This window comes from Artemia franciscana, chromosome 3 (assembly GCF_032884065.1).
Source record: "Artemia franciscana chromosome 3, ASM3288406v1, whole genome shotgun sequence".
Taxonomy (NCBI): Eukaryota; Metazoa; Arthropoda; class Branchiopoda; order Anostraca; family Artemiidae; genus Artemia; species Artemia franciscana.
In genome coordinates, this window is record NC_088865.1 from 15,437,004 (window position 1) to 15,463,882 (window position 26,879).

Here is a 26,879-nt window from a genome sequence, read left to right on the forward strand (position 1 = left end):
AAAGAGCTTTTCGATCGATTGAGTCAAATGCAGCACGGAAGTCGACGAAGGCAATAAATGCTATCTGTTGAAACTCAGTGGTCTTCTCTACTATTTGTCGAGTCCTGAAAATTTGCTCGATGGTTGAATGGTCCGACGTAAAACCAGCTTGTTCCGGTTGCCACATTTTTAATGATATCCCGACATCGATTCAGCAGGACAATCGAAAACTTTTTGCCAGGGACTGACAGTAGGGCTTTTCCCCGGTACTTGGAGCAGTCGCTTGAGAACCGCACATTCTTTTGGCCAGAGAACCTTAGCCAAAAGTAAATCTAATTGAATTGATACTTGATATCCTATTTTTATAGACCTAACAGACCTGAATATTCATTTATTTAAACAAATAGGCATTTGAAACAAAATATTGAACAATAAGATTCGTGTGACGAAAGGGTCGATCAATAGCAGTATATATTCAAGGCTATAACATGATGGGCCTCCTCCCTCGCTCCTCTTTTCTCAAAATATTCCGATTAATTGCAATTAATTCATATGTAAATTTCGATTTAATTATTATGTGCGGAGAGCCAAGATCAAAACATGCATTAATTCAAAAACGTCCAGAAATTCTTTTCTTCTTTCCTTTTCAGACTTCTTTTCTATAGAAGGCCAAAAATTATGTAAGTTTTCGATCCATCTGTTTCAATTCTATTCCCTATGCCAGCCTATTCAAAGTTTGATAGCAAAGCTGTTATTAATACCTGTTGCAAAATTCTATTCCAAATGTAAATAGCGAACCAAGTTCTTAATTTTGAACAAGAAAAACCGGAGAAAAACCATCAGAAATGCCCCAAAAATTAACTAAATAAGAAGTTTCTTCGAAGAAAAGCAAAGAGCCGCGTCGAACCAAAGTTGATCACAAATAAAGTCAGATAATAATTTCGACTTAAAACGAACATACATTATTATTAATGAATAAATTAGACCAATATTGAACTGAACTGCAATGAATAATCAATTCAAACTTAAAAGACCATCAACTTCCACAAACTGAAATATGGCGAACGCCTCCCCCCTGTGCCTTCAAAGGGCAACAGTGTCATTTGCGCTTCACCAAAAGATAAACATATTTTAAACGTTGATGCACCCGGAATCACTGAGGCTTCCAGGAAAGAAAACCATTTTGAAGTGTGTTGAGTTTAGATTTTGTTTCTGTGTTTATTTGTTTTTGTGCATTCCGTCTGAAGTTGGTTTTATGGGTAGTAAACAATCAGTCTATTTTTATTTGTTCTTTTCAGTAATCTTGGTTATTGTGGTGATTTTCTTTGTAATTTTGTTAATGTAATGACTGAGAAAAAACCCAGCTCAAAGTAAAAATCGTTTTCAGCAAGTCACGAACGATGCTCTAGCCTTTAGAAGGCTTATGGGGCGTTATTCCTTGCCCTGATTGTGGTGATTTCTCGTTGTTATAAATTTAGCTAAATTATTCATTGTAATATCTGTCTGTTAAGAATCTCATTTATCCATTGATAGTGATTTCTGTTACTTTTAAGTTTGAGCCGTTAAATGTAGCTCTGTACTTTTCCTTGAAAAACTTCATTTTTGGAACTGTCTTCAGTTTATTAATCCAACAGAAGGGGTTCTTCGGAAATTTCTCGTTATAATGCTTTTGTTAGAACCCATAGGCTACCTGGGATCATGACTTGAAACAGCAATACCATTATTTCGTTTTATCCACCATAGTTGCTTGAAACATTTATTTTTCCCTTATATTTGTTTTTCTGAATATTTGAAGTGTGTTGAGTTTAGATTTTGTTTCTGTGTTTATTTGTTTTTGTGCATTCCGTCTGAAGTTGGTTTTATGGGTAGTAAATTCGTCCATTCCCTTATTAACATACACCCCCTTTTCAAGTGACTAACTCTTAGCTCTTCCTTAGTTAGATCGTCTGTAAAGTGAAATCTTGTGTGAATTTACCGTTTTGAACAGCAATAATAGAAGTTTTCACAAGGCCCGATATACTACCTCAGGATTAAAAAAATTAAAAATGTATGACTAAATATTAGATCGTCTCTAATGTAAATTTATAGTTTTTAACAGTTATAATAGAAGTTTTCATAAGGCCTGAGATTGTACCAACAGATCAAAATTAAAAGAATGAAAAAAACTTATTAGTAAAATTATGTTGTTATTCCAGGCTTAGCTAAAATGGTACTTCTTATTTATAGTCTGATATTACCAGAAGGTCGTGCAATCTGTCAGTATTTATGCAACATGTACGCTAAAGATGACACTTGGTACCCGAAAGACCCTAAAAAAAGAGCACTGGTAGACCACCGACTAATGTTCGAGGCTTGGTTTCTGTACCGAAATTTTTTTGACTATTATGTAAGTATTGTCGCTGTGCCTATATAAAAATTAAATTAAAAAACAAGCAAGTTTTTATAACTGAAAGTAAGGAGCGATATTAAAACTTAAAATGAACAGAAATTATTCCGTATGTGAAAGAGGCTGTTCCCTTCTCAGCGCCCCGCTCTTTACGCTAAAGTTTGACTCCCTCTCTCAACTCTATTTTTTAAAACAGTAAAAAACTTTATCGTAAAGAGCGGGGCGTTGAGAAAGGAACAACCTCTTTCATATACGGAGTAATTTCTGTTCGTTTTAAGTTTTAATATCGCTCCTTACTTTCAGTTGTAAAAACTTGTTGTTTTTTTAATTTAATTTCTGAACGTTTTTGAATTAATGCATGTTCTGATTTTGGTTCTCCGCACATGAATAATTAAAACGGAATTTGCATATTAATTTATTTTTATGACTAAATGGCTTTCTCATAGTTTTGATCGAACGATTTTGAGAAAAAAGGAGCGGGGAAAAAAGGAGCGACTGCTTTTAATAGTAATTAAATACAAAACAAGTTTTTTTAAATGAAAGTAAGGAGCAATATTAAAACTTACAACGAAGAAATTACTCCATATATGAAAGGGGCTTTTCCTCCTCAACGCCTCGCTCTTTGCGCTAAAGTTTGACTCTTTCTCTTAACTCTACTTTTTAAAACAGTAAGAAACTTTAGCGTAAAGAGCGGGGCGTTGAGGAGGAAAATACACATTCATATACGGAGTAATTTATGTTCGTTTTAAGTTTAAATGTTGCTCCTTACTTTAATCTAAATTTTTTTTTATTTAATTTCTGGATGTTTTTGAATTAATGCATGTTTTGATCTTGGCTCTCCCAACATAAATAATTAAAACGAAATTTGCATATTAATTAATTGCAATTAATCGGAAAACTTTGAAAAAAAGGAGTGATAGAGGAGGCCTAGGTGCCCTCCAACTTTTTGGTTGCTTAAAAAGGGCACTAGAACTTTTAATTTTCGTTAGAATGAGCCCTCTACCGACATTCTAGGACTACTCAGTCTATACGATCGGCCCTGGGAAAAAAATATAAAAAAACACGCATCCGTGAACTGTCTTCGGGCAAAAATGCGAAATTCCACATTTTGTAGATAGGAGCTTGAAAGTCTTACAATAAGGTTCTCTGATACGTTGAATCTGATGGTGTGATTTTCGTTAAGAATGACCCCTGAATCACAAAGGCTGTAGAATAAATACTTGAAATTACTAAAAATATTTTAGCGTAAAGAGCGAGGTATTACGAGGAGGTGAGCCCCTCATATGCGTAATAATTTCTGTTCGTTTTAAGTTTTAATTCTGCTCCTTACTTTCAGTTTGAAAAACTTTTCATATTTATTTTTTCATTGTTTTTTAAATAATGCTAGAAAATCCTGCGCCCCCTTTATTGATATTCTCTTCCCTCGTGACAAATTCCTCCATGGATAGATCCTCCCACGTAACCCCCCTCAAATTCTCCCCCCCCCCGCCAAAAAAAAAACAAAAAAAATCACCCTGAAAACGGTTGTAGACTTCCCAATAACCATTACTATATGTAAACACAGGTCAAATTTTGTAACTTGTAGCCCCTCTCACGGGGACTGTGGGGGAGTAAGTCGTCCCCAAAGACATAGTTATAAGATTTTTCGACTATGGTGAATAAAATGGCAATCTCAGAATTTTGATCCGGTGACCTTGAGGAAAAAGGAGCGTTGGAGGGGGCCTAGGTGCCCTCCAATTTTTTGGTCACTTAAAAATGGCACTAGAACTTCCAATTCCTATTAGAATGAGCCCTCTTGTAACATTATAGGACCAATGGGTCGATACGACCCAGGAAAAAAAAAAAAAACAAATAAACACGCACCCGTGATCAGTCTTCTGGCAAAAATATGAATATCTACATTTTTGCAGATAGGAACTCAATACTTCTACATTGGGATTCTCTGATACGCTGAATTTGATGGTGTGATTTTTGTTAGGATTGTATGACTTTTAAGGGGTGTTTCCCCCTTTTTCTAAAATAAGACAAATTTTCTCAGGCTCGTAACTTTTGATGGGTAAGACTAAACTTGATGAAACTTATATTTAAAATCAGTATTAAAATGCGATTCTTTTGATGTAACTATTGGATGAAAATTCCATTTTTTAGAGTTTCGGTTACTATTGAGCCGGGTTGCTCCTTACTTACGAATTAACCTAGCTTACGCTCACCGAATTAACTTATGCAACGAACTTTTATATTCGTATGTTTTTATTACACATATGAGGGTTCACCCCCTCTTCAATACCTCGCTCTTTACACTAAAGCTTAAATTTTGCCCCAATTCCTTAAGAATGACCCCTGAATCACAAAGGCCGTAGAATAAATAGTTGAAATATATAAAATTATTTTAGTGTATAGAGCGAGGTATTAGGAGGAGGCGAATCCCTCATATAGGTAATAAGTTAGTTTCGTTATAAGTTTTAATGCTGCTTCTTACTTTCAGTTGAAAAAACTTTTTCATACTTATATTTTCATTGTTCTTTAAAACAAGAACTAAGAGCTCATATGGTACTTATGACGAGGTCGGAAGAGCCAAGAGCCAAGAGCTCCTATGGTATGAGCTCTAGCAAAATTGAAAGAATCAAAAGATTGCTTTAAAAGGAAAATTAGAGGCTTAATTCTGGTCGGGATTGAAAATTAGAGTTCTGAGTCACGAGGTCCTTCTAAATATCAAAATTCATTAAGATCTGATCACCCACTCGCAGGTTAAAAATACCTCAATTTTTCTGATTTTCCCTCTCCCTTCTGCCCCCCAGATGTTCGAATCGGGGAAAATGACTTTATCAAGTCAATTTGTACAGGTCCCTGACAGGCCTAGCAATTTTTCATCATCCTAGCACATCCAGAAGCACCAAACTCGCCAAAGCAGTGAACCCCGCCATCTAACTCCCCCAAGGAGAGCGGATCCAGTCCGGTTACGTCAGTCACGTATCTACGACATTTATAAGCATTTTTCAGAATTTCTGGTTTCCACCCCCAGCTCCCCCCAATGTCAACAGATCTGGTCGGGATTTTGAAATAAGAGCTCTGAGACATGAGTTCCTTCTAAATATCAAATTTCATTATGATCCGGTCACCCGCTCTGAAGTCAAAAATACCTCAATTTTTCTAACTTTTCCAAATTAACAACCCCCAGCTTCACCAAAGACAACGAATCCATACCACTTATATATATCGTATTTATAGCTGGTGCTTATTATTCCCATCAAGTTTCATCCCGATATCTCCAATCTAAGCGTTTTCCAAGATTTTCCGGTTTCCATGATTTCTGTTTCCCCCCCTGCAACCCTCTATGTCCCCGGATCCAATTCGAATTGAAAATGGAGCATCTGAGACATAAGATTCTTCTATATATAAAGTTTCATTGAGATCCGATCACCCATTCGTAAGATACCTCGATTTCACGTTTTCCAAAAATTCCCGCTTCCCCCTCCGACTCCCTTTAATGTTTCCGGATCTGTCGGGATTTAAAATGAAAGTTTTAAAGCACAAGATACTTCTAGATATAAATTTCATTAAGATCTGATCACCCGTTCGTAAGTTAAAAATACCTCATTTTTTCTAATTTTTCCGAATTACTCCCCCCCCCCAGCTCCACCAAAGAAAGCGGATCCGGTCTGATTATGTCAGTCACCTTTGTTGGACTTGTGCTTATTCTTTCCACCAAGTTTCATCCTGTCTCTCCACTTTAAGCGTTTTCCAAGATTTTCGGTCCCCCCCCCTAATGACACTGGACCCGGTCGGGATAAAAATTAAGAGATCTAAGTTTCAAGGTCCTTCTAAATATCAAATTTCATTAAGGTATGATCACTGTTTTGCAAGTTAAAAATACCTTATTTTTTCTAATCTTAGAATTAACCTCCCCCAAAATCCCCCAAAGAGAGCAGATCCATTCCGGTTATGTCAATCTAGTATCTAGGACTTGTGCTAATATTTCTCACTAAGTTTCATCCCGATCCCTCCACTCTAAGCGTTTTCCAAGATTTTAGGTTCCCCCTTCAATCACCCAAATGTCACCGGATCCAGTCAGAGTTTAAAATAAGAGCTCTGAGATACGATATCCTTCCAAACTTCAAATTTCGTTAAGATCCGATCACTCCTTCGTAAATTAAAAATAACTCATTTTTCTAATTTGTTCAGAATTAACCCCCAACCCCTCAACTCCCCCAAAGAGAGCGGATCCGTCCCGGTTCGGGACGGAAGCGTTTTCAAGATTTTAGGTTCCCCCCTCAATTCCCCCAATGTCACCGGATCCAGTCGGAATTTAAAATATGAGCTCTGAGAGACGATATCCTTCCAAACTTCATATTTCATTAAGATCCGGTTACTCCTTCGTAAGTTAGAAATACCTCATTTTTTCGGAATTAACTGGCCCCTACTCTCCCCCCCCAGATGGTGAAATCGGGAAAACGACTATTTTTAATTTAATCTGGTTTGGTCCCTGATACGCATGCCTAGTTTCATCGTCCTAGCTTGCCTGGAACTGCCTGAAGTAGCAAAACCGGGACAGACAGACAGACAGACCGACAGACTGACATCTGAGGCTATCTCAGAATTCTGATCCGGTGACTTTGGGAAAAACTTGAGCGTGGGAGGGGGCCTAGGTGCCCTCCAATTTTTTGGTCACTTAAAAAGGGCACTAGAACTTTTAATTTCCGTTAGAATTGAGCCCTCAGAGCACATTATAGGACCAATGGGTCGATACGACGACCCTGGGGAAAAAACATCAACAACAACAAAAACAACAAATAAACACGTATCCGTGATCTGTTATGTGGCAAAAAATGCAAAATTCCACATTTTTGTAGATAGGAGCTTGAAACTTCTACTGTCTATGATTCTATGACTTTTAAGCTGTATTTCCCCCTATTTTATAAAATAAGGCAAATTTTCTCAGGCTCGTAACTTTCGATGAGTAAGTGTAAACTTAATAAAACTTATATATTTAAAATCAGCATTAAAATGCAATTCTTTTCATGTAACTATTGTTATAAGAATTCCGTTTCTTGGAGTTTCGGTCACTATTGAGCCAGGTCGCTCCTTACTACAGTTCGTTACCACGAACTGTTTGTGCAAATTAGCTAAGGAAAAAGTACTTGTCGGCTATTCGAAACACGCTCAAGAATTATACCGAGGTTACATCTCTGAAAACCGGTTTCATCGCTACAAAAACAGGTGATGGATGATACAATGTACTAGACATAGAAAGAATGCATTGGACTTGTTTAATTTGGATAATATTTGCACATTAGGGACAGGACTGGATAAAGGGTGATTGGAACGATTGGGCCCCATCGGGCTCCGCGTTTGAACCAGTTCTTTATAAATTTTGATACCAGTTCTTCGCACTGGTATCAAAATGAACTATTTTTGCGACAGTGTAAAATTGCCTATTCTTAGCAATTCCAGTGAGCGTTACTTTTGGACAAAGATCATTTTCTAGCTTAAAACCAATAAAAACTACCTGATATCACCAGTGAGTCAGAATAGATTCATTGGCTTAGCAATTATATCGATTGAAAGTGAAGACTCGAGGAAATTGAATTTTAGATCAATTTTAGAAATATTTACGGAACAAAAACGCAGAAATATGTTAATTCATGTGTTCATAGTCGGTGAGGTAAATTTTAAAAGCATTTTCAGCAGCTTCATAATATCTAGAGGACTAAAAAAGAAAAATAATCAACGTAAGCTCAAAATGAAGACAAAAGAGGACAAACGTAAACTCAAAATGAACAAACTTTTTCATCAGATGAGACAAGATCAAGAGAACAACCTGAGAAATGTAAATATACTGGTGAAAATGAAAAACCCATACCATCAAATGTGACATGACCAATCAGAGCAGCTACGGTAAAAGGTATTGAAAAAATAAACAGCAAAGAAATGTGTGATTAGAATACTGGCGAAAACAACAATTACAACGAGTCGAAAACGAAATTGAAGTACACAAAAATATGCGGCTATAAGACATGTGACAATGAGGATATGAACGAATAAAAAATAAAATAAAGGTCATCGGAATATGTGGTTAGAAGATATACGACAGCGAGAACGAAGAAATATGGATTTAGAATATAAGCGGCAGCGAGAATTACAAGCAATGGCGGGAATCAGAACATGGCAAAAATGAAAGTGTCAAAAAACCTTACAATTCTTACAAAGAATTGTAAAGTTAGCTTAAACGTGACAGGAATTATCAGAGAGTATCTAAAAATGGCAATGAAGAACAAAGAACTGCGCTCTCCGAAGACAAGTGTCAGTGAGAACCAGAACGATTCAAAGTGAAAAGTGAATTGAAGAAGAAAGAAATGCTAAGTTAGAAGAACATCACAATCACAATCTTCGATGCCAACAAACTGTGGCGCAAAACCCAGAACAAACGTATAAAGAAGTCGTCAACTACACAAGTGTTAATTATAAGTCACTAGACCCTTCAACATTGTATATATTCCTCCATTTTCTCGCATGAACAGTAGGCAGCAAAAGTGATTTCCAAAAAAAAATCAGCATGACCTGCTAATAGGATATCACTTGCTCCCTAAAGAATACCACCAACAAATACAAAACTTAAACTCATGTTTTGCTTTAGCTTTATTCAACGTAAGCGATGATATGAACATCAATAGTCGTGATGTTTTCAGATTGAATCCTCATTCATATGGCCAAATACACTTTTTAGACCCCGATGAAACTGTTAAGGAACACCTTGAATAACTTTCAAATTATGGAATATCCGTAATCTAGTGGATCTCTTGGAAGAAAATATTGCAAAACACAAACAACTGGAGTATAATTTAAGGCAACCTGTTGCTTCACATTCGCAACAACATATATACATATATAATAAACCTGATTTCGCTTAAAATCGAGTACACAGAAAGGGCCTCACACAAAAACTTCTAATCAGGCCTCACACCTAGTCGATCTGGCCCTGATTAGGCGTTAGGGTTAGGTTAGGCTACAATAGGTCAGGTTCGTCTATGCTTCCATAATTTTGTTTCTATGGTATCGGAAACAAAACAGTTCGCAAAAAAGTTCTGAATGCAAACATGAATTCAAGCCGAATATATTCAGTAAAACACCCTGATTTTGTAAACAGGGTTCATTAATGGCTTCTTTAAGCACAGGTATCAGCTTATTTTTTCTGTAATATTGGTATAACCACAAAGACCATTAGTGGAGAGTGTGGTAGCCTTGGCTAATTTCATGATTTTTCTTTACATTTTGACCAGAATTTTCTAAATACATTTTCTTCCCAATTAGGTTGATTTTTTTTAATTTTATTAGCTAAATGCAATATTTATTAGTCAAATTGGTGAAAATTGTCGGCGCAGAACAATTTTAACTGGCATTTGATTCCTAGCTCAGTGTTTCTTTTGAAAGCTAGAATTCTAACGAAGGTAAAATCATTGCCTTGTCTTATCAGTTTTACTAGTCAAATTGTAGAAATCCCACTTTAATTTCAACTTTTTCGACCTAAGTGTATTCCTGCATATAATTGGAGCATTCTTGTTAGCAGCCTGTTTGGAATCTCCTACTATTCTATTTAAGGGGAACTTCAAGGGAAGCTGCAAAAATTTCCGATATACCACTGATTCTATCTTATTGTAAAAACTATCATTTCTTTTTTTTGTAATATATACATTTTAAAACAGGTTAAGCCATTTCTAAGGGGGGATAACCAGGTTAAATTGACAGTTATTATTGACTCAACCTTAAGATAGAACCCAAATGGTGGTTCACGGTCCTTTCTTTGGAAATCAGCAAACTTTTGGCACTTTTTGTCGTTCCTGAGGGGGGGAGGGTACTGTGGCTTGGGGATTGTGCTCTTTGATAAAATCAAACTTGTTTCAAACTTCATTCAGGAAAGAAGGTATTGTTATTGTTTCTTCCACAGCCACCATCAACCCTAGGTTCGGCTCTGGAAACAGGTGACTTTAGCTCAAATACACCTTTGTCTGTATTTATGGTCGGTCTTGTAGTCTCTAAGTTGGTAAATGTGATTCCAACTAGCGTCTGGCAAATAATGTTTCCACTTTCTTTAGACAACGCTCATGCCTCTTTAGGTAAAAGATTTGTTTTATTTCTTTTAATAAAACCCCCTTTTTATTTATTAATGCATTTAGGCCTGCAGGCTAATTTCAATAAGCCTTACATTGTCTGAGCACCTTAAGAAGTATTCATTTTAGCTGTATGCCGCACAATATGGTGGAAACTTTGAGGAAGAGCGAAGAAAAAAATTGGACACAGCGCTGTCAATGTTTGAAAAACTCTTGGAACATACAAGGGGTGGATTTTCTACAGGAGAAACAGCAACAATAGCCGATATTTGCTTATTTACAACAATGAATCAAATTGAGGTAAGTTGGTTTAAATCTACTTTTAATTTGTTTGTCAGAGGCCATACAATAGCATTGCCTGTAGTAAAGGCCATAGGGCTCCAATATTGTGTTATTTTTTTCTCAGAGGAGCTTGATATTGAGGGTGTTATCACATAAACTTTGGAGAGGACTCGTTCGGTTGGAAATTGGAAGTTCTAGTGCCCTTTGTCAGAGTCAAAAGTCATCGGAGAGTAACTGGCCTCTCCCAATGCCTCTTTTCCCCAAATGCATCCGATTAAAATTTTTAGATAGTATTTTTTTTTCAAAATAGTTCAATATTCAAATGACAAACACTCCGGGGTTGACAAATAGCCCCAAAGCCCAAGGACAAGTGTCGTAAGTTATGCCCCGGAGGCATATAACGTTTTATATATGAGGGGGTCGCAAAGACTTCAGAGGGGACTCATTTGATTGGAAATTTAAATTTATTTTTCCCTTTTTAAGAGCCAAAAGTCATAGGAGGGCATCTACTCCCCCCCTCAAACCACCTTTTCCCGAAATGCATCCGATCGAAATTCAGAGATATTAAACATAAGATCAGAAGAAGTAACACCTTTCTATGACTCAATCTCAAAAGGACCCTAAATCAATAATGTTCGTTTGACTATGATTGAAACAACCATTAACGAAAAAATTAAACTTCAAACGAAGAAAACTTCAAACATAGCAAAAAAAAAAAAAAAATAGAACAGCTACTAATATAAATCAACAAATAAATCTTGAAATGAGTAAAACTTGAACTGAATGTGTAAATCAAACTTAAAACGAACAAATATCTTTAGATACTGATGTATAAATCAAACCTACAACGAACATAAATTGAATAATCATAGCAGAAACACATACAATAGGAACTAATATAAATGAATAAATAAATCTTAAAATGAGTAAAACTTCAAGGGAAAATGCAAATATAGCTTACAACAAACAAAAATTTCTAAAAACAAGAGTTTGGGTACTGCCTCCTTCTTAAATTGTAAAAGTATAAAATCTATCTATTACAACACTCAAAGTAGACATAAAAATTACAGTAAAATTTTTAGAAATTTTGAACTGATGACCAAATTAATTTGAATTAATATTACTATTCAACAAATAATCAGTTTAATTTCATTAGTTTTCCCAAGACTGTTCAAGACAAATATATTTTCACCTCAAACAATAGTTTGGATACTGCCCTCTTCCCTACCTGCAAAAACCTAAAGCCGAGTGCGTCATTGAAAAATAAATTATATTACAAATATTTTAATTTCTAGTTATTACAACATTGAAAATAAAAATAAAAATTACTGTGAAATAGAATCTTAAAGCGATGAGGTTTCAACAATTAATGTTATTAAGTATCAATTATTCTGTTTCTTTCTTAGTTCTTTCAAAGACTGTTCAAGACACTTATCGTTTTCAGTAAACTGCAGGTGACGCAGTTAGTTTTATATTTTTACAGTTAAGGATGGAGGCAGTACCCAAACTCTTTTTTGTACTGATTTCTGTTCGTTTCAGCCTCCATTTGCATATCCAATTTAATCTTAACTAGTTTTAAGATTTATTTATTCATTTATAGTAGTATCAGTTGTATGGTTTTTTGCTATAAGATAAGATAAGATAAAATAAGATTTATTCATCACGAAACACACATACAATATTACATTTTACTATTTCCCCAAAGGCTCTTTAGCCTGTAAAAAAGGGGAAAATGAACGAGCCACTTACTCAGAGAAGAAAAAAAATAATCACTTACTCACAGAGAGAAGAGCAAAACGGAGAAGAGAGGAAAGTATAAATAAAATGAAAAACTATAGAAAACAAAACTAAATAGACTAATAGATTGAACAGACTAAATTAATTATGTAGATCTGTAGATAAAATAGACTCCAATGAAATAATCAGGAAATATATATGCATACATACACGCATATATACATATAAATAGAGATAAAATAATTTCTAAGAAGCCAATCAATTTTTAATAATTTTTTTGAACAAACCGAATGAGTGGCACCTTCGAGCTGATTCGGGCAACTTATTCCATACAATATAACTCGCAATTAAAGGATTAAAGTCTGACCTTACACAAGGAGTAAAAGGAACTTGAATATGATTTTCGGTATTGCGAAGATTATAATTATTCTGATCAGAGGTGAAAGATGGCTGAACACTTAGGGGACGGGGGAGGTCACCATGAAGCTGAGAAAAAGTAAAACATGCACACGAAAGAATATACAGTGACTCGAGATCAAGTAATGGGATAACTCTTGAACGGTTAGTTTCCTTAATGAGGTTTCTAGCTTTATTATAAACCTTAGAAAGTGGTTTTAACAGTGAAGGAAAGGTTGACATCCATACTATTGGACAGTAGGAAACGTAAGATCGGATCAAGGAGTGAAAAAGGATTTCCAAAATTGATCCAGGGAAAATATGTTTGAGTTTCCTTAAAATACCGAGACTCCTGCATATCTTCATTTTAATCAAATCAATGTGACGCTTGAAAGACAAGTTTTCATCAACAAGAATGCCCAAAAAACGAACATATCGATCTTTAGATCTGTGAATTATCCCATTTGGTTGATGAATTTCTGATAACTTGGGATAAATCTGAGAAACATTCGAAAATATCAAAAAATTGGATTTTGAATAATTTAGGGTAAGAAAATTAGCATCAAGCCATGAAATTACTCTCTCAAACAAGTATTCCAAGTTTAATCGAAGCTCGGATTCACAGTTCCCCGAAGTGCCGAGTGTGCTATCATCAGCAAAACAAACAAGGACATCAGAAGATGTTATAGCTGGCACTATGGGCAAGGGAAGGTTTAGGATGACAGAGTCTACAGCAATGAATAGGTTTCTGCTTTTTTACTGCGTAAAAAAATCATTTATATAAATCAAAAATAGCACTGGCCCTAAAACTGATCCCTGAGGGACGCCAAAATTCACTTGTGATGGACAGAAATTAAATTGTGGATTGACAAAAATTAACCTATCATTCAAATAAGATTGAAACCAAGAAAATACATTACCCCTAATGCCAAAATGAGACATCTTCGATAGAAGAATTTCATGGGTTAAGGAATCGAATGCCTTGCGAATATCCAGGAACATAGCAGCTGGAATTAATCCCGAATCCAATTCAGAATGTATAAAATTCAAAAGCTATAATTGTTTATTCAATTTCTGTTCGTTTTGGGTTTCATTTATTCCTTAATATTAACTCCTGATCGTTTTGAATTTGAGTTAATGCAGGTTTTATTTCTTCTGGTGTTAGATTTGATGTGGCTCATGCTTTTCTTTGAAAAAATACTGTTTAGGAACTTTTTAATTAAATTAAGTCAAAAGTTTAAGTCTTGTAATCAATATTTCTCCAGCTTTTTGTGGCCTTGTAGAACTGAAATTTTGTATATGTACTGATTTGTAATTGCTATACAGTTAATAATCTATTAAATTTGAACAAAATTAATAAATTAACTTAATAATTTAAATGTATGTACTAATTTACGAGTATATAAGCTATGTCACGATACTGATAAAGCTATTGCTTTCTTTGAAGTAAAGGTCTGTAAATATTGATTACCAAACATTTTATTGGAGTATAACTCTTAATTGGAGTATAACATTTTATTGGAGTATAATATTTTCATTGTAATTTTTGAGTGTCGGGTACATTAGAAGGAACAGTAAGTATTTCAAAGTAACTATTGATTACCAAACATATTATTGGAGTATAACTATCAGCACTGAATGTGCACCTGATTTCCAAAGAAAGGATTGTGGATCACCAATCAGATTTCACTTTAAGGTAGAGTCAATAATAACTATCATTGCTTTCGTCAAAAATTATGTGGGCTAAACACCTTAGTCAAGTTCAACTTCCATTAGCTAGGATTGAACCCTCTATGTGAACCCTCCCTATCAATCCTTCCTCCCAGACTTCAGATTTTGCTTCAGGCGCACTATTGAATATGATTGTCTGGTACCCCCAGAACCAATATTGTTCCTCTCTCGTAAAGCTAAAGACAAGTAGTCTTTAATAAATCAAGAAGTTTACTAAAGCAGCTCACTCCAGACCTATAGAAGACAACTTGATCTATATGGTGCTCGTTATGACTACCTTATATTGGAGATTCTCTACTACATTAACCTAAATAAGAACTTTGTTTGACGTACTGTCACCACGTGCGATAATCTTCCCGCAGGGGTTATCCTCAAAGACCTTTCTTTTATTTGCTTTAAGAAAAGACAAAATGGATATCTTAAGATTGAAAAAAATGCCAGGATCTGTATCGTATCATTCAGATAAAAAAGGAAATATTATTTAGGCTGGTTCTGAGAAGGCAAGGCCTACTTTTACACTCAAGCATTGCACCCAATTGTTTTACACACAAACATTAACTCGATTTAAGTCCCATCCGTCTTTGAAAGTCCTATGTTGGAGTATATTTCTTTGTGATACCGTAAATCTGGCTTTTGTATATCTTGTGGTCTTTTTCTTGACGGAAAGGGTCTGGGATGCGATAACGTGTGACGTTACTCACACGTTAATCACGAGGATAGGAGCCGTAAATTTGGTCTTCAAAGGTTACTTTCGGGAAATAGAACTGACTATCCACTGGACATGGCCGAGACACCAAAGTTGTTGGCCTTATTTATGTTCTATCCAAACGAAAATGGATTGACACTTTAATGGAAAAATCTTGCTTGATTATCCTTTATTATTTAATACCATACTATGCTATGTATATTTTATTTGAATTGAAGTCAAAAATTATATTTTTAAAATTATTTCTTTAATTATTATTCTTCATAGTTTTTATAATTAGATGATTTTACAATATGGTTAATATGAGTTGTAACTTTAAGAAAAATTCAATGTGAATTAACAATTGATTTGAGAGTGTTCCAAGAGCGTCATTCGTGATACGATTTTTGCTGTTTTGAACAACTAACTGATTAAAGAAGTTCAATATTTATATTCGCCTACAAATGGGCTTTATTACACTTTGGGTTAAACATAAATGCGTTTAAATTTTGTCGTAAGATCATAAAAGCTACGAAAGTAAATGATAACTTGGGTGTTCTAAACAATACGAGTAGTGAAATGAATCGAGCAGTATAAAATTTAAACAGTTCTTAATTTTAAATAAAAAAATGAAATTAAAAAGTTTTAGCCTAGGGGCCATATTGTTGTTAATTTTCTTCTCTTTTAGGCACTTTCTCATAATCTGGTACCTTATCCCTCCATTAGAGCGTGGTTAGTCAGATGCAAACAGGACCTGCCAGGCTATGAAGATTTATGTAAGCCAGGTTGTGAAAATCTATCCGCACAAGCTCGTACAATGTTAAAGACGAGGGGACTCAAACTACCAGACGCAGATGTGTAATAAGCAATTCTAATTTTGCACTTGATAATGAGAAAAGAAAATTGTATGAATTTTGTTAGTTTTTAAGACTAATAAAACTTGAGCTCTTATTTTGATAAGATAGGGGCTAAGTGGGCTAATATACGTTAAGCCTTTTTGAAAGCCAGTTTCATTTGTGTTTTATTGAAAAAAATATAAACATTTTTTCTGGGAGTGATCGTGGAGTCATGATTACTTTTATGATCCTAAATGATGGGGAGAAGACTCATCTGATTGAAAATGAAGAGTTCTAGTGCCCTTTTTAAGCGATCAAAAACTTGGAAGACAGCTAGCCCACCCCCTATGCACCTTTCTCCTTCAAAGTCATTTGATTAAAATTTTAAGAAAACCATTTTGTTCAAAATAGTTGAAAGGTTGAATAATTTCCCTTTGGGGGGGAATATGACAGCTCAGACCCTGGAGAAAGGGCTGTAAGTTATAAAATTTATTTGTTTGCAATAATATTTTGCATTATTGTTTGCATCCAAAGTTTATCAGTAACGATGAAAGTATTCAGAGGAAATTTTGTGAAGAAGGAAGGGTTTTATGTGACAGGAACTTTCCACAAAGGAGTGTGCTCTGACGGCCTTACCTATCGATTTTGTTTTATAAGCGATCCACGGCCTGCTTTCAGCAACACAAACACCCTAACAGACGGTGGGGGCAGTGAAGATGTTAGAGGTAGAATAGTCAAGGCTCAGTGTGTCTTTCTACAAAAAAGTTCGGAAGAATGAGAAGATAAGTCTGCAAACCAAGATTAAGAAATTGGAAGCTACAGTGATGACAGTGGTTAAAAAAGGTTTTGAAGCATGGGCACTCTGACAAACTCTGACTACAAGATCGACCATAAATACAGACAAAGTTGTACTTCAGGTTAAGTCACCTGTTTCAAGAGCCATCCTTAGGGTTAATGGTGAATGGGGAAAAATATTAATAGTACCTGCTTTCCTGACTCAAATTCAAGCAAAAAACCTAATCAGAGTAAAAGTTTGATCAAAATGAGCAATCTCCTAACCCCGGTACCCTCCCCCTCCCCCTCAGGAACGACAAAAAGTGACAAAAGTCTGCTGATTTTCAAAGAAGAGACCATCAAACACCATTTGGATTCAACCTCATGGTTGAGCCAATTATAACTTTTTATTTAGCCTGGTTCTCCCCCCTAGAAATGGCTCAACCTGTTTTAAAATGTATATATTGGTCATGATTTTTAAGTAATATTCTGGGTCTCTATATGTTGCTCTCTCGATTTTTAAGGCTCGGTCTTGATGTCTAGTGTTTTGTTTGGATTTCTAGGGTTGACCCTGATTTTTATGAATTCGTAAGGTTTCCTATGCATTGATGAAGATATGCAAGAATTTACACCGGTTTGCATGTTTTGGCTATGATTTTCAGGAGGGAATTATTCTGGATTTCTAAGTTTGACTTCTTGATTTCGGGGGGGGGGGGGTCTCGATTTCTTTGGTTTGGTCTGAATTTTTATGCATTGGTGTTCTGATTTCCATAGTTTGGTTAGGATTTCTAATATTGATCACATGGTTTATTTGGTTTCGTCTTGATTTTAGAGGTTGTCCTTGATTTCTTCGGTTTGGTCTTGATTTTTATGAGTTCATCTGGATTTCCAGGGGCTGGTCATGATTTGGATATATTGGTCTTGATTTTCAAGGATTGTTCTGGATTTCTACATTTTGATCTCTCGAATTTTGTGAGTTCATCTGGATTTCTATGCTTTGTTTATGATTTCTTTGGGGTTGCTCTAAACTTCTACATAATGACCTCTTGATTTCTTTAGACTGGTCTTGATTCTTATGAATTCGTCAGGATTTCTATGTAATGGTAATGATTTTTGTAAGCTGGTGTAAGTAAGTCTATGTAAGTTGGTCATGATTTCTATAGTTTTGTCTGACTTCTATGGTCCGGTCTTTATTTTTACGCATTGGTCTTGATTTCTATAGTTTGGTTCTTTATTTCTAGAGTTTGGCCTGATTTCCATGTACTGGTATTGATTTATTAGGATTGTTCTGGATTTCTACATATTTATCTCTTCATTTTTATGAGTTCGTCTCAATTTTCATGAGTTGATCATGATTTCCGTGGGTCTGCTCGGGATTTCTACATACTGATCACTTGATTTCTTCGGTTTAGTATTGATTTTTAGAGGTTGGCCTTGATTCTGTATGTTTGGTCCTGATTTTTATAAGCTCGTCTAAACTCTTGTGGCATGGTCATGATTTATATGTACTGATCTTGAATTTTAGATGTTGCCTTTGATTTCTTTGGATTGGTTTTGATTTTATAGGTTAACCATGATTTTTAAGTTATGGTCTTTGTTTTTATGGTTTATTCTGGGTTTCTATGCATTGGTTATGATTTCTACAGTTCGGTCTTGATTTCTATGTATTGGCTCTGGATTTCTATATGTTGATCTCTTGATTACTTTGGATTGGTCTGAATGTCTATGGTTTGGTCCGAAATTCTACGACTGACCCTGATTTTTATGTATTGGTGTTCATATCTAAGTATTGGTTATGATTTTTATGTATTAGCCTTGATTTTAGAGGTTGCCCTCGATTTCAACAGTTTGGTCATGATTTCTATGAGTTTGCCTGGAATTCTACGGCTTGGTCTTGATGTCTTTTGTTCATTCTGAGTTTCTAAATGTTGTGGTAATAAAGAAAAGGCTTATTCAAGAAAATGTTTTAAATTCTTCCGTGTATCAGCGAGTTAGTGTCACAGGCCGGGACTTCCCAGAGAATATCGCAGTCTAGCTTCTACTACTTAAATATATATATAATAAAGTTTCCACTATTCAAATATAAACACTGGTCAATTTTTAGTTTATTAAATTATTTTTGAGAGAAAGAAGTTGAAAAACCATTAGGTCTAATATTGTGTGCCAGAAGGGTGTCATCGAGAGAAAGGTACATTATGCCACGCTAACCTCAATTGCTAGGAGTCATTGGAAGAGACATCAATGGGGATTATTTCAATAAGTTTAAAAAATCGATTTTAATGTAAACGATTATTTTTGCAGGAAATTTCAAAAAAAATGTCATGTGTGCAATAATGCCTGCTAGAGACTGCCTTGGGTCAGTCATTGAGTGTCATGGGCTTTGGAATTGCCATGGAAATTAAATGGCAAGTTTCTGCCATTCAAATAAAAACGATGGTCATTTTTTAGTTTATAATTTTACTTTTTAGGGGAAATTTTCGAAAAAGCCTTTGATGTGATAATATGCACCAGAAGGGTTTCATTGGTGGAGGGGGTATATTGTAAAGTATTCTCTACTACTACTTTACTGTAAATTGTGACTCTATTTCTCTGTGCTCTCTTCTTGAGAATCTAATGGTAGCGTTGGCCTACATTCTGGGGTTCGACCGGTAGAGGAAGCCGAGCGTCTCTAACTTTCATAAAGTTTATGCGTAGAGTATAAAAATGTTTATTTACACATATAATACATTAAATGTACACACGACGAGGACAGAAACAGAATAAGAACTGAATAAAATAATCTAAAACGTTGGCTTATATACACTGAAACAAGGAAACAAACATTGAAGCATGTGACAGGAACTGACCTATTTTAATCTGTCAGTTCCTGCAAATATTCGGAATTTATAATATTAATGTAATCATTTAGGAAGTGGGAATTTCACAGAACTTAATTATGATTAAGAATTTAATTATGTGTCTAACCTACTTTCAAAGTTTACAATATTATGCCAGGCTGGCCTCAATTGCTAGGAGTCATTAGAAGAAACGCTAATGGTGATTTTTTCATTGAGTTTAAACGATCAATTCTAGTGTAAACGAATGTTTTTTGCAGAAATTATTAAACATGTAACAATTACGATAATGCCTGGTGGAGAGTGCCGCGTGTCAGCCATTGAATGCCATGAGCTTGGAATATCCTTGGAACATCACAATCAAACAATGAAATAAAAAGTTTCCACCGTTCAAACAAAAAAAAATGTTCATTTTTTAGTTTATAAATCTACTTTTGAGGGAAAAATGTTTAAAAACCAGTATGCGTAATAATGTGTATCAGGTTGGTGTCATTTGTGAAAGGGTCATTGGTGTCATTGTGCCATGCTGCCCTCAAGAGCTAGGAGTCCTCTGAAGAGACGCTAATGGAATTTTTCTCATTAAGTTTAAACGGTCGATTCTAGTGGTGTAAACGAATATTTTTGCCGCAGAATGCCCGAACAAGCTAGACGATGTCGTTTGTCATTGAGTGTCACAGGCGGAGAATTGTCATGGAACATCGCAGTCTAGCAATGAAATGCTATTATGGAGTCGTCAACCAAGTAATTTTGTGAATCCGAATAATCTTTATGAGTGTTCAAAACCTGTGAGTGCAGAAAGAGCGATTGTTTTTTAGAAGTGTCCAAGTCTAAGAACGGCATATTCTTCTTTATGTGAGATTTTAAGTTTACTGGATAAGAAGCCCTGCATTGTAGGCCTTTGTGAGACATTTTTTTCTAGCGATTCACTGCCCTGGGATTTTCATTTTCCGGGATATGTTTGCAAGCGAAGAGAACGGACAGCTATGGAGCGGGGTGACAACTTTTGATGACAAAGACTAAATTTGATGAAACTTATATATTTAAAATCAGCATGAAAATACGATTCTTTTGATGTATCTTTTAGCATCAAAATTCTGTTTTTTAGAGTTTCGTTTACTATTGAGCCGGGTCGCTCCTTACTACAGTTCGTTATCACGACCTGTTTGATTTTTTCGTTAATGGTGGATTACTTGGAAGATCCCAAGCAGATGCGATCGTGTCCAACGAGTCAGGTCACCTTCTTTTAATAATCAAAATAAAGATGAATCAGTCAAAATAAAACAGACGATATGAAAGGGCTTTGTTTTACCGTGAAGTGAAAAATAAAAATCTAAAGAATTTTGAGAATAAGATGAATGAAATAAATTTCTCGCGTGGGGAAAATTGTCCGAATACAGCATGTGACCCCTTCAGTGAGATAGTTACTAATGTAATGAATGAAACATGTCCCTTACGAAGAATAAACCCTAATAGAAATTTTCCTAGGAAACGATGGATAACGGAAGCTATTCTAGTTTCAATAAAGCAGAAAAACCAACTTCATTTGAATTATTTAAAGGATCGTTCAGATGATAATTTTACAAAATACAAAAATTTCGGAGTGTTTTAAATTCAGTAAAACAGAAAGCTCAGAAACTTCATTTTCAAAGCGAGTTTCATGAAAATTAAGGAAATGTGAAAAATACATGGAAAACAAGAAATAAACTTTTGGGGAATTTTCATAGTAGGGAGTCGGTGAGAGCTACGGAAATGATAAAAGGTCGTCTTACTGATTCTCAACACATGACTGAATTTCTGTGTGGTTATCTTGCAAATGAAGGAGAAAGACTGCGATCAAGCACGGGCTAACGTACGTAAATCTGGGAGTTTTGGATATGTTTTTGAAAGACAGCTTGCAAGTGACAATTTCTTTGAATTTGCAAGATATTCGTAACAGAAAGTAGTACAGTTACTTTCTACAATGAAGTTGGGCTCTAGTGGGATGGATGAGTTTTTGCTGAAACTCGTAAAAGCCGCAAAAACGAGTGTCTTACCTCTCTTGACGCACCTCATCAACCTTCCTATTGATCTTGGAGTCTTCCCGGAAGAACTAAAGTTGCAAGAGTGGTTCATCTTCATAAAGGAGGGAAAAAAGATGACCCTTCGAATCGAAGACCTATATTTATTCTCCCGTTTTTCACTAAGTTATATGAGAAAGCGGTACATGTCCAGTTAGGCTATTACATTAAAAAGAATAAAATTTTAATGGAAAACCAATTTGGGTTCAGAAAAGGACTGTGTACGGATATGACATTTCTAAAATTGGTTGATTGGATTAATGATGTCTTTGAAGCTGGTCTTATACCTGAAGCTGTGTTTTTGGATATGAGAAAAGCATTCGATACGGGGGACCACTCAAAGCTTATTCAAGCTCTTTTCTCAATTTGGGTGAAGGGTTCAAGCCTTGAGTGGTTTTCATCATATCTACCCAATCTACATTAGGTAGTACTGAAATCATTGTCAGTGAATCATTTTTACCTTCAAAAAAGAAAATAGAGTGCGGGGTCCCACAAGGGTCAATCCTGGGACCCCTTCTTTTCATTATTTTTATTGATGGAGTGAAGCATTTCCTGTTGGAGGCTGATGTTATCCTGTTTGCAGATGACACCATACTCTTTCTAGCTGCGCCTTCGTTTGATGTTTTGTATAATAAAATTCATAATGCTGTATCTGAATTTTTAATATTTTCTCGACAAAATTTGTTAACCCTAAGCTTTTCTAAAACTTTTTCATGTTATTCTCTAGACTTTCGTCAAGTGTTGGAAATGATCAAATCATGGTTCGAGGAAATGTGTTAAAAAGAGTATCAACATCAAAATTTTTGGGGTTTTTAATTGATGAAAACCTGTCGTTAAAAAACCATACAAATGCGATAGCTGAAAAATTAAGCAGAGGTATTGGGGTGATGCGAAGAATTAAAAATTTAGTCCCAAAAAAGATTATAAAAATTATTTATTTTTCTATATTTTGTCCATATATTAGCTACAGATGCTCTATATGGGCAAGTAATTTTGAACATGTGTCAAAAGAGTGCAAAAACTTCTGAAGAGAGCTGTAAAATTATTATCGTAATTTTATGATTCTGATGAGGTTCCTGCTCATGAGCATTTTAAAAAGAATAAGTTAATGGATGTATCCCAAATTTGAGATTACCAAGTGGCGATTTACTCGTATAAATATTTGAGTCACCTGCTCACCCCTGCTTTTGAAAATCTGTTTACTTTTAACAGAGACCGTCATGGTCATAATACAAGAAAAGCTGATGACTTGAATCATGAGTTTAGGAGTACTATTCGGGCATCTTTTGTGATTCGTCATTTTGATCCCCATGTTTGGAATATATTGCCCGAATGTGTGAAATATAGGCCTAGTCTTCCGGCTTTCAAGTCACGAGCAAAGAAGTTTCTTTTATCTCGTGAGTGATCTTAATGTGAAGCCCGCTCCAGGTTGTCATTCTTTTAAAGATATTTCAATGATTTATTTTGCTATTAAATTGTTTTGTTTTCTATCTTCTTCTTGTCTTTTCTTCTTTCTTTTTTTATTTTCTTCCTTCATCATTTGAGTTTATTTTGTATTGAGCAGGGTGATATGAATGTGGTTTTAATTAGATGAGAGTGATAACCATGCTTGGCCTTCCAAGCTTATTGCCGAATATTTTTTTTTTAATGAATGTTTATCACATATAATAAAATGTTTCCGCTGTTCAAATAAAAACAATGGTTATTTTTTAGTTTATAAATTTGTTTTTGAAAGGGAAATGATGAAAACCCTTATGCGTGATAATGTGCCCCAGGTGGGTGTCAGTGGTGAAAGGGTGGCACATTGTGCCATGCTGGCCTCCAAAGCTAGAAGCTCTCAGAAAAAAAGCTAACGGGAATTTTTCTCATTAAGTTTAAACGATCGATTTTAGTATAAACGAACATTTTTGCCCGCAGAATGCCCGAATAAAGTCATATGCGTGGCAATTCCTGCTTGGAGATATCTTTACTCAGCCATAGAGTGTCACAGCCGAGGAATTGTCATGGGACATCGCAGTCTAGCAATGGAATGGCAAGTTTCTGCCGTTCAAATAAAAACAATGGTCATTTTTAAGTTTATAAATTTATCTTTGTGAGAAAAAGTTTGAAAAACCCTTTGGTGTGATAATGTGTGCAAGAAGGGTTTCTGTGGGCCGCTGTTACATTGTGCCACGCAGACTTCAATTTCTAGGAGTCATCAGAAGAAACACTAATGGGGATTTTTTCATCAAGTGTAAACAATTGATTCTAGTGTAAATAACACTTTTGTAGGAAAATTCTCAAAAAATTTCATATGTCCAATGATGCCTGCTAGAGAGTATCGTTTGTCAGCCATTGAGTGTCACAGGCTTAGAATCACCATAAAATAGCTAGTTTTACAGCGTAGAGTTAAAGGTGGGAGGTGTTAAAATAATTTTTCGATTGAGAGGAAGTGGAATATAAACCTTAGTAAAAAAAAAAGCTATTTTCATTAAAAGCCCTCAAAACTTCCTTAATGTGGTTCAAATTTGTCTCTAATAACAACCCTTCCCCTCTGGAATCACTTTCTAGGGTGAGCTAGCCGCATATTGTCAGGATCGCGTGAATATGCATAATCCTGGCTAAAAGGAACGGTGGCATTTCCATTGAAATCCTTCAGAAATAACTCCTAATACAACTTAAATTTACCTTTAATAACAAGCCCCCTCCCTGGTGGAATTATTGTACATCCCCCCTCTCGTGGAATTTCTTGCTAGGGCCCCGGTGGAATTTGATGCTAGGTGACCGGTGGGCTTGAATGCTAGAGTTTTCACTTTTCTTTAATTTACGGTTCTTTCTGCTCATATTTTCCCCTTGTAAACTTTTTTACGTTTTGTTTTTCGGTTGTCAAGTTTTAACTGATTTTTCTTACAGGGAAGCCACATATCACCATGGTGGCATGAATTGCTTGGACTAGCATCTCTACAGCTTAAAATTAAGGTGGGAGGTTCCAAATGAATTTTTCGGCAGTGGGGCAACTGAAATCTAAGACAAAGTCAAAAGAAAATGAGAGATTTTCATTAAGACCCCTCAGAAATAGCTCTTAATACGGTTTAAATTTACCTCTAATAGCAAAGCCCCCTCATCCCCTCTGAAATTGATTGGTAGGACCCCTGTTTTTCTTTAATTCATGGTTCTTTTCGGTCATGTTTAACCTTTATCAACTTTATTCTGCTGTTGAGTTTTAACTGCTTTTTCTGCGTTTTAATAATGCTGGTAGATATTTTTATTAATAAAATTTGTAGGTACAATAAAATTTAGTATCTTTTAGACTTATTGATACCGAATAAAACTTCGTCATATTTTCCATATATTCAACATACTATGCACATAAATAAGCTCATTCAAGAATGCCCTTAATATAAATGTAAAATTATGTGTATTAAAGAGGAGAAGTAAAAAAGTTTTGATAATATATGAAGGTTTAGCATATTCTAACCATAATGGTACTCTCGTTTTTATTTTATCTCTGATAGAAATATTATCGGATAACACTCTCTAAAGCATTAATTAACAAGCAGGCGCATTTCAAATACAGCCAAACTCTAATAATAAATTTTCCCCTCAGTATCTCAATTATTGCACTCACCTGAATCACGTAATCAAGAGCTTAATCATTTTAGTGAGCTGGACATTGGAATTCTACGTTTTTGCAATTATTTATTCCGTAGAATCAATTCCCGGAATTATAATATTAGAAACAGATTGGTGGTTTAGCTGTCTTGTGCATAGTCCCATAGGATGGATATGTCACTCTAAAAACCTAAAGGGGACAAAAATCATTAGAATATAAATGCTCCCTGACAAAAAATGCCGTGAAGGAAAAAGAAATCCCGAAAAAAATCTGTTAAAGTATTATGTAACACCTATATGTGTATCGTTATTACGTAATACTCCACGTGTGTACTGTTACTACGTAATACCCACGGATACCCCTCCTCATTATAAAGCACCCATGTGTAAAATTATGTCACATCCCACGTCTGCACAGTCATTACGTAATAATCCACTGTTTGCGCTGCTATTACGTGACATCTCACATGTGCGCCGCCATTACGTAACACCGACGTGTGTGTCCTCCTCAGTTACAAGCAGGGGATCCCCCACGGGGGCCTGAAGAAACAAGTCACGTGTTAATTCGTCATCCTTATCATAAGGAAACATTCCCTTATTGCGTAAGAACTAAAGAAATCATGAAGAAAAGTGCCTCAAAGGAAAAATGTCATAGAAAACGCCTTGGGATGACTTAAACGTCTTGAAAAGGAATGTCTTAAGAAACGTCATGGGATGTCTTGAAACATCTTGAAAAACTCCCGAAGAAAAATGTCTTTAAAAAAAGCTTTCCTGCTTGATTAATGGACTCCAACAAAGCCTATAACGTAACACCCTAAACCATATTAAGTATCGACCAAATTAAACCCTCCATATTACCTAAAAACCAAAGTAAACCCTCCCTATTACATAACTGACACCTGCATCTCCTGAAAAACATTCCCTATGATGTACCATACACCTGCTGGTGGTTATAGAATGACAGGATACGCCCTCCTTTAAAAGTAGGGATGGCACCCTTTAAAAGCAGGGACAGGTTTCCCTTTAAATGCCTTATGAAGATACTACTGGAGTCCCTAGGACATATTTAAAAATTCCAGGTTTATTACTTTACGTGCAGTTTACAATTTTGGAGGAAAGGAAATATGATAACCCTCATTAAAGTTAAACGTTGTCTCGGTAGATCTGAAGAATTATGACATCTCGTCAAGTGGGTCAGAATACTAAATCCAAATTTCGTGTAATCATTTTTCCCTTGCTGAAGCATTAAGCATATAATTGGTGCTAATTCTACGTCGTTCGTCTGGTACTTCCTAATCTGTTGTTGAGACCGATCGGAATTTCGACCTCTCTGACCTTCAAATCTACCATTATAATTATACCACGAAAGGGAATACAAGCTGAATCGGAACGACTACAACTAAACTGTGATTCTTGGTGTGAGTTAATAGCACCGCGGTAGTTACCATTCCTGTTCGGGTCGCTCCTAACAAAATTTCTATTTTCC

At 35.4% G+C, this 26,879-nt stretch overlaps 1 protein-coding gene across 1 annotated transcript in view; it reads left to right on the plus strand.

Moving 5' to 3' along the window:
- The window catches only part of LOC136024933 (glutathione S-transferase D7-like), a 32,643-nt gene extending 16,391 nt beyond the window's left edge, over positions 1 to 16,252 (plus strand). The window contains exons 2-4 of the mRNA XM_065700520.1: positions 2,206 to 2,365; positions 10,600 to 10,770; positions 15,990 to 16,252. Of these exons, the coding sequence (XP_065556592.1) occupies positions 2,206 to 2,365; positions 10,600 to 10,770; positions 15,990 to 16,163 (505 nt within the window). The 3' untranslated portion in view covers positions 16,164 to 16,252. The remainder of the gene's footprint in view (positions 1 to 2,205; positions 2,366 to 10,599; positions 10,771 to 15,989) is intronic.
- The last annotated feature ends 10,627 nt before the right edge of the window (positions 16,253 to 26,879 follow it).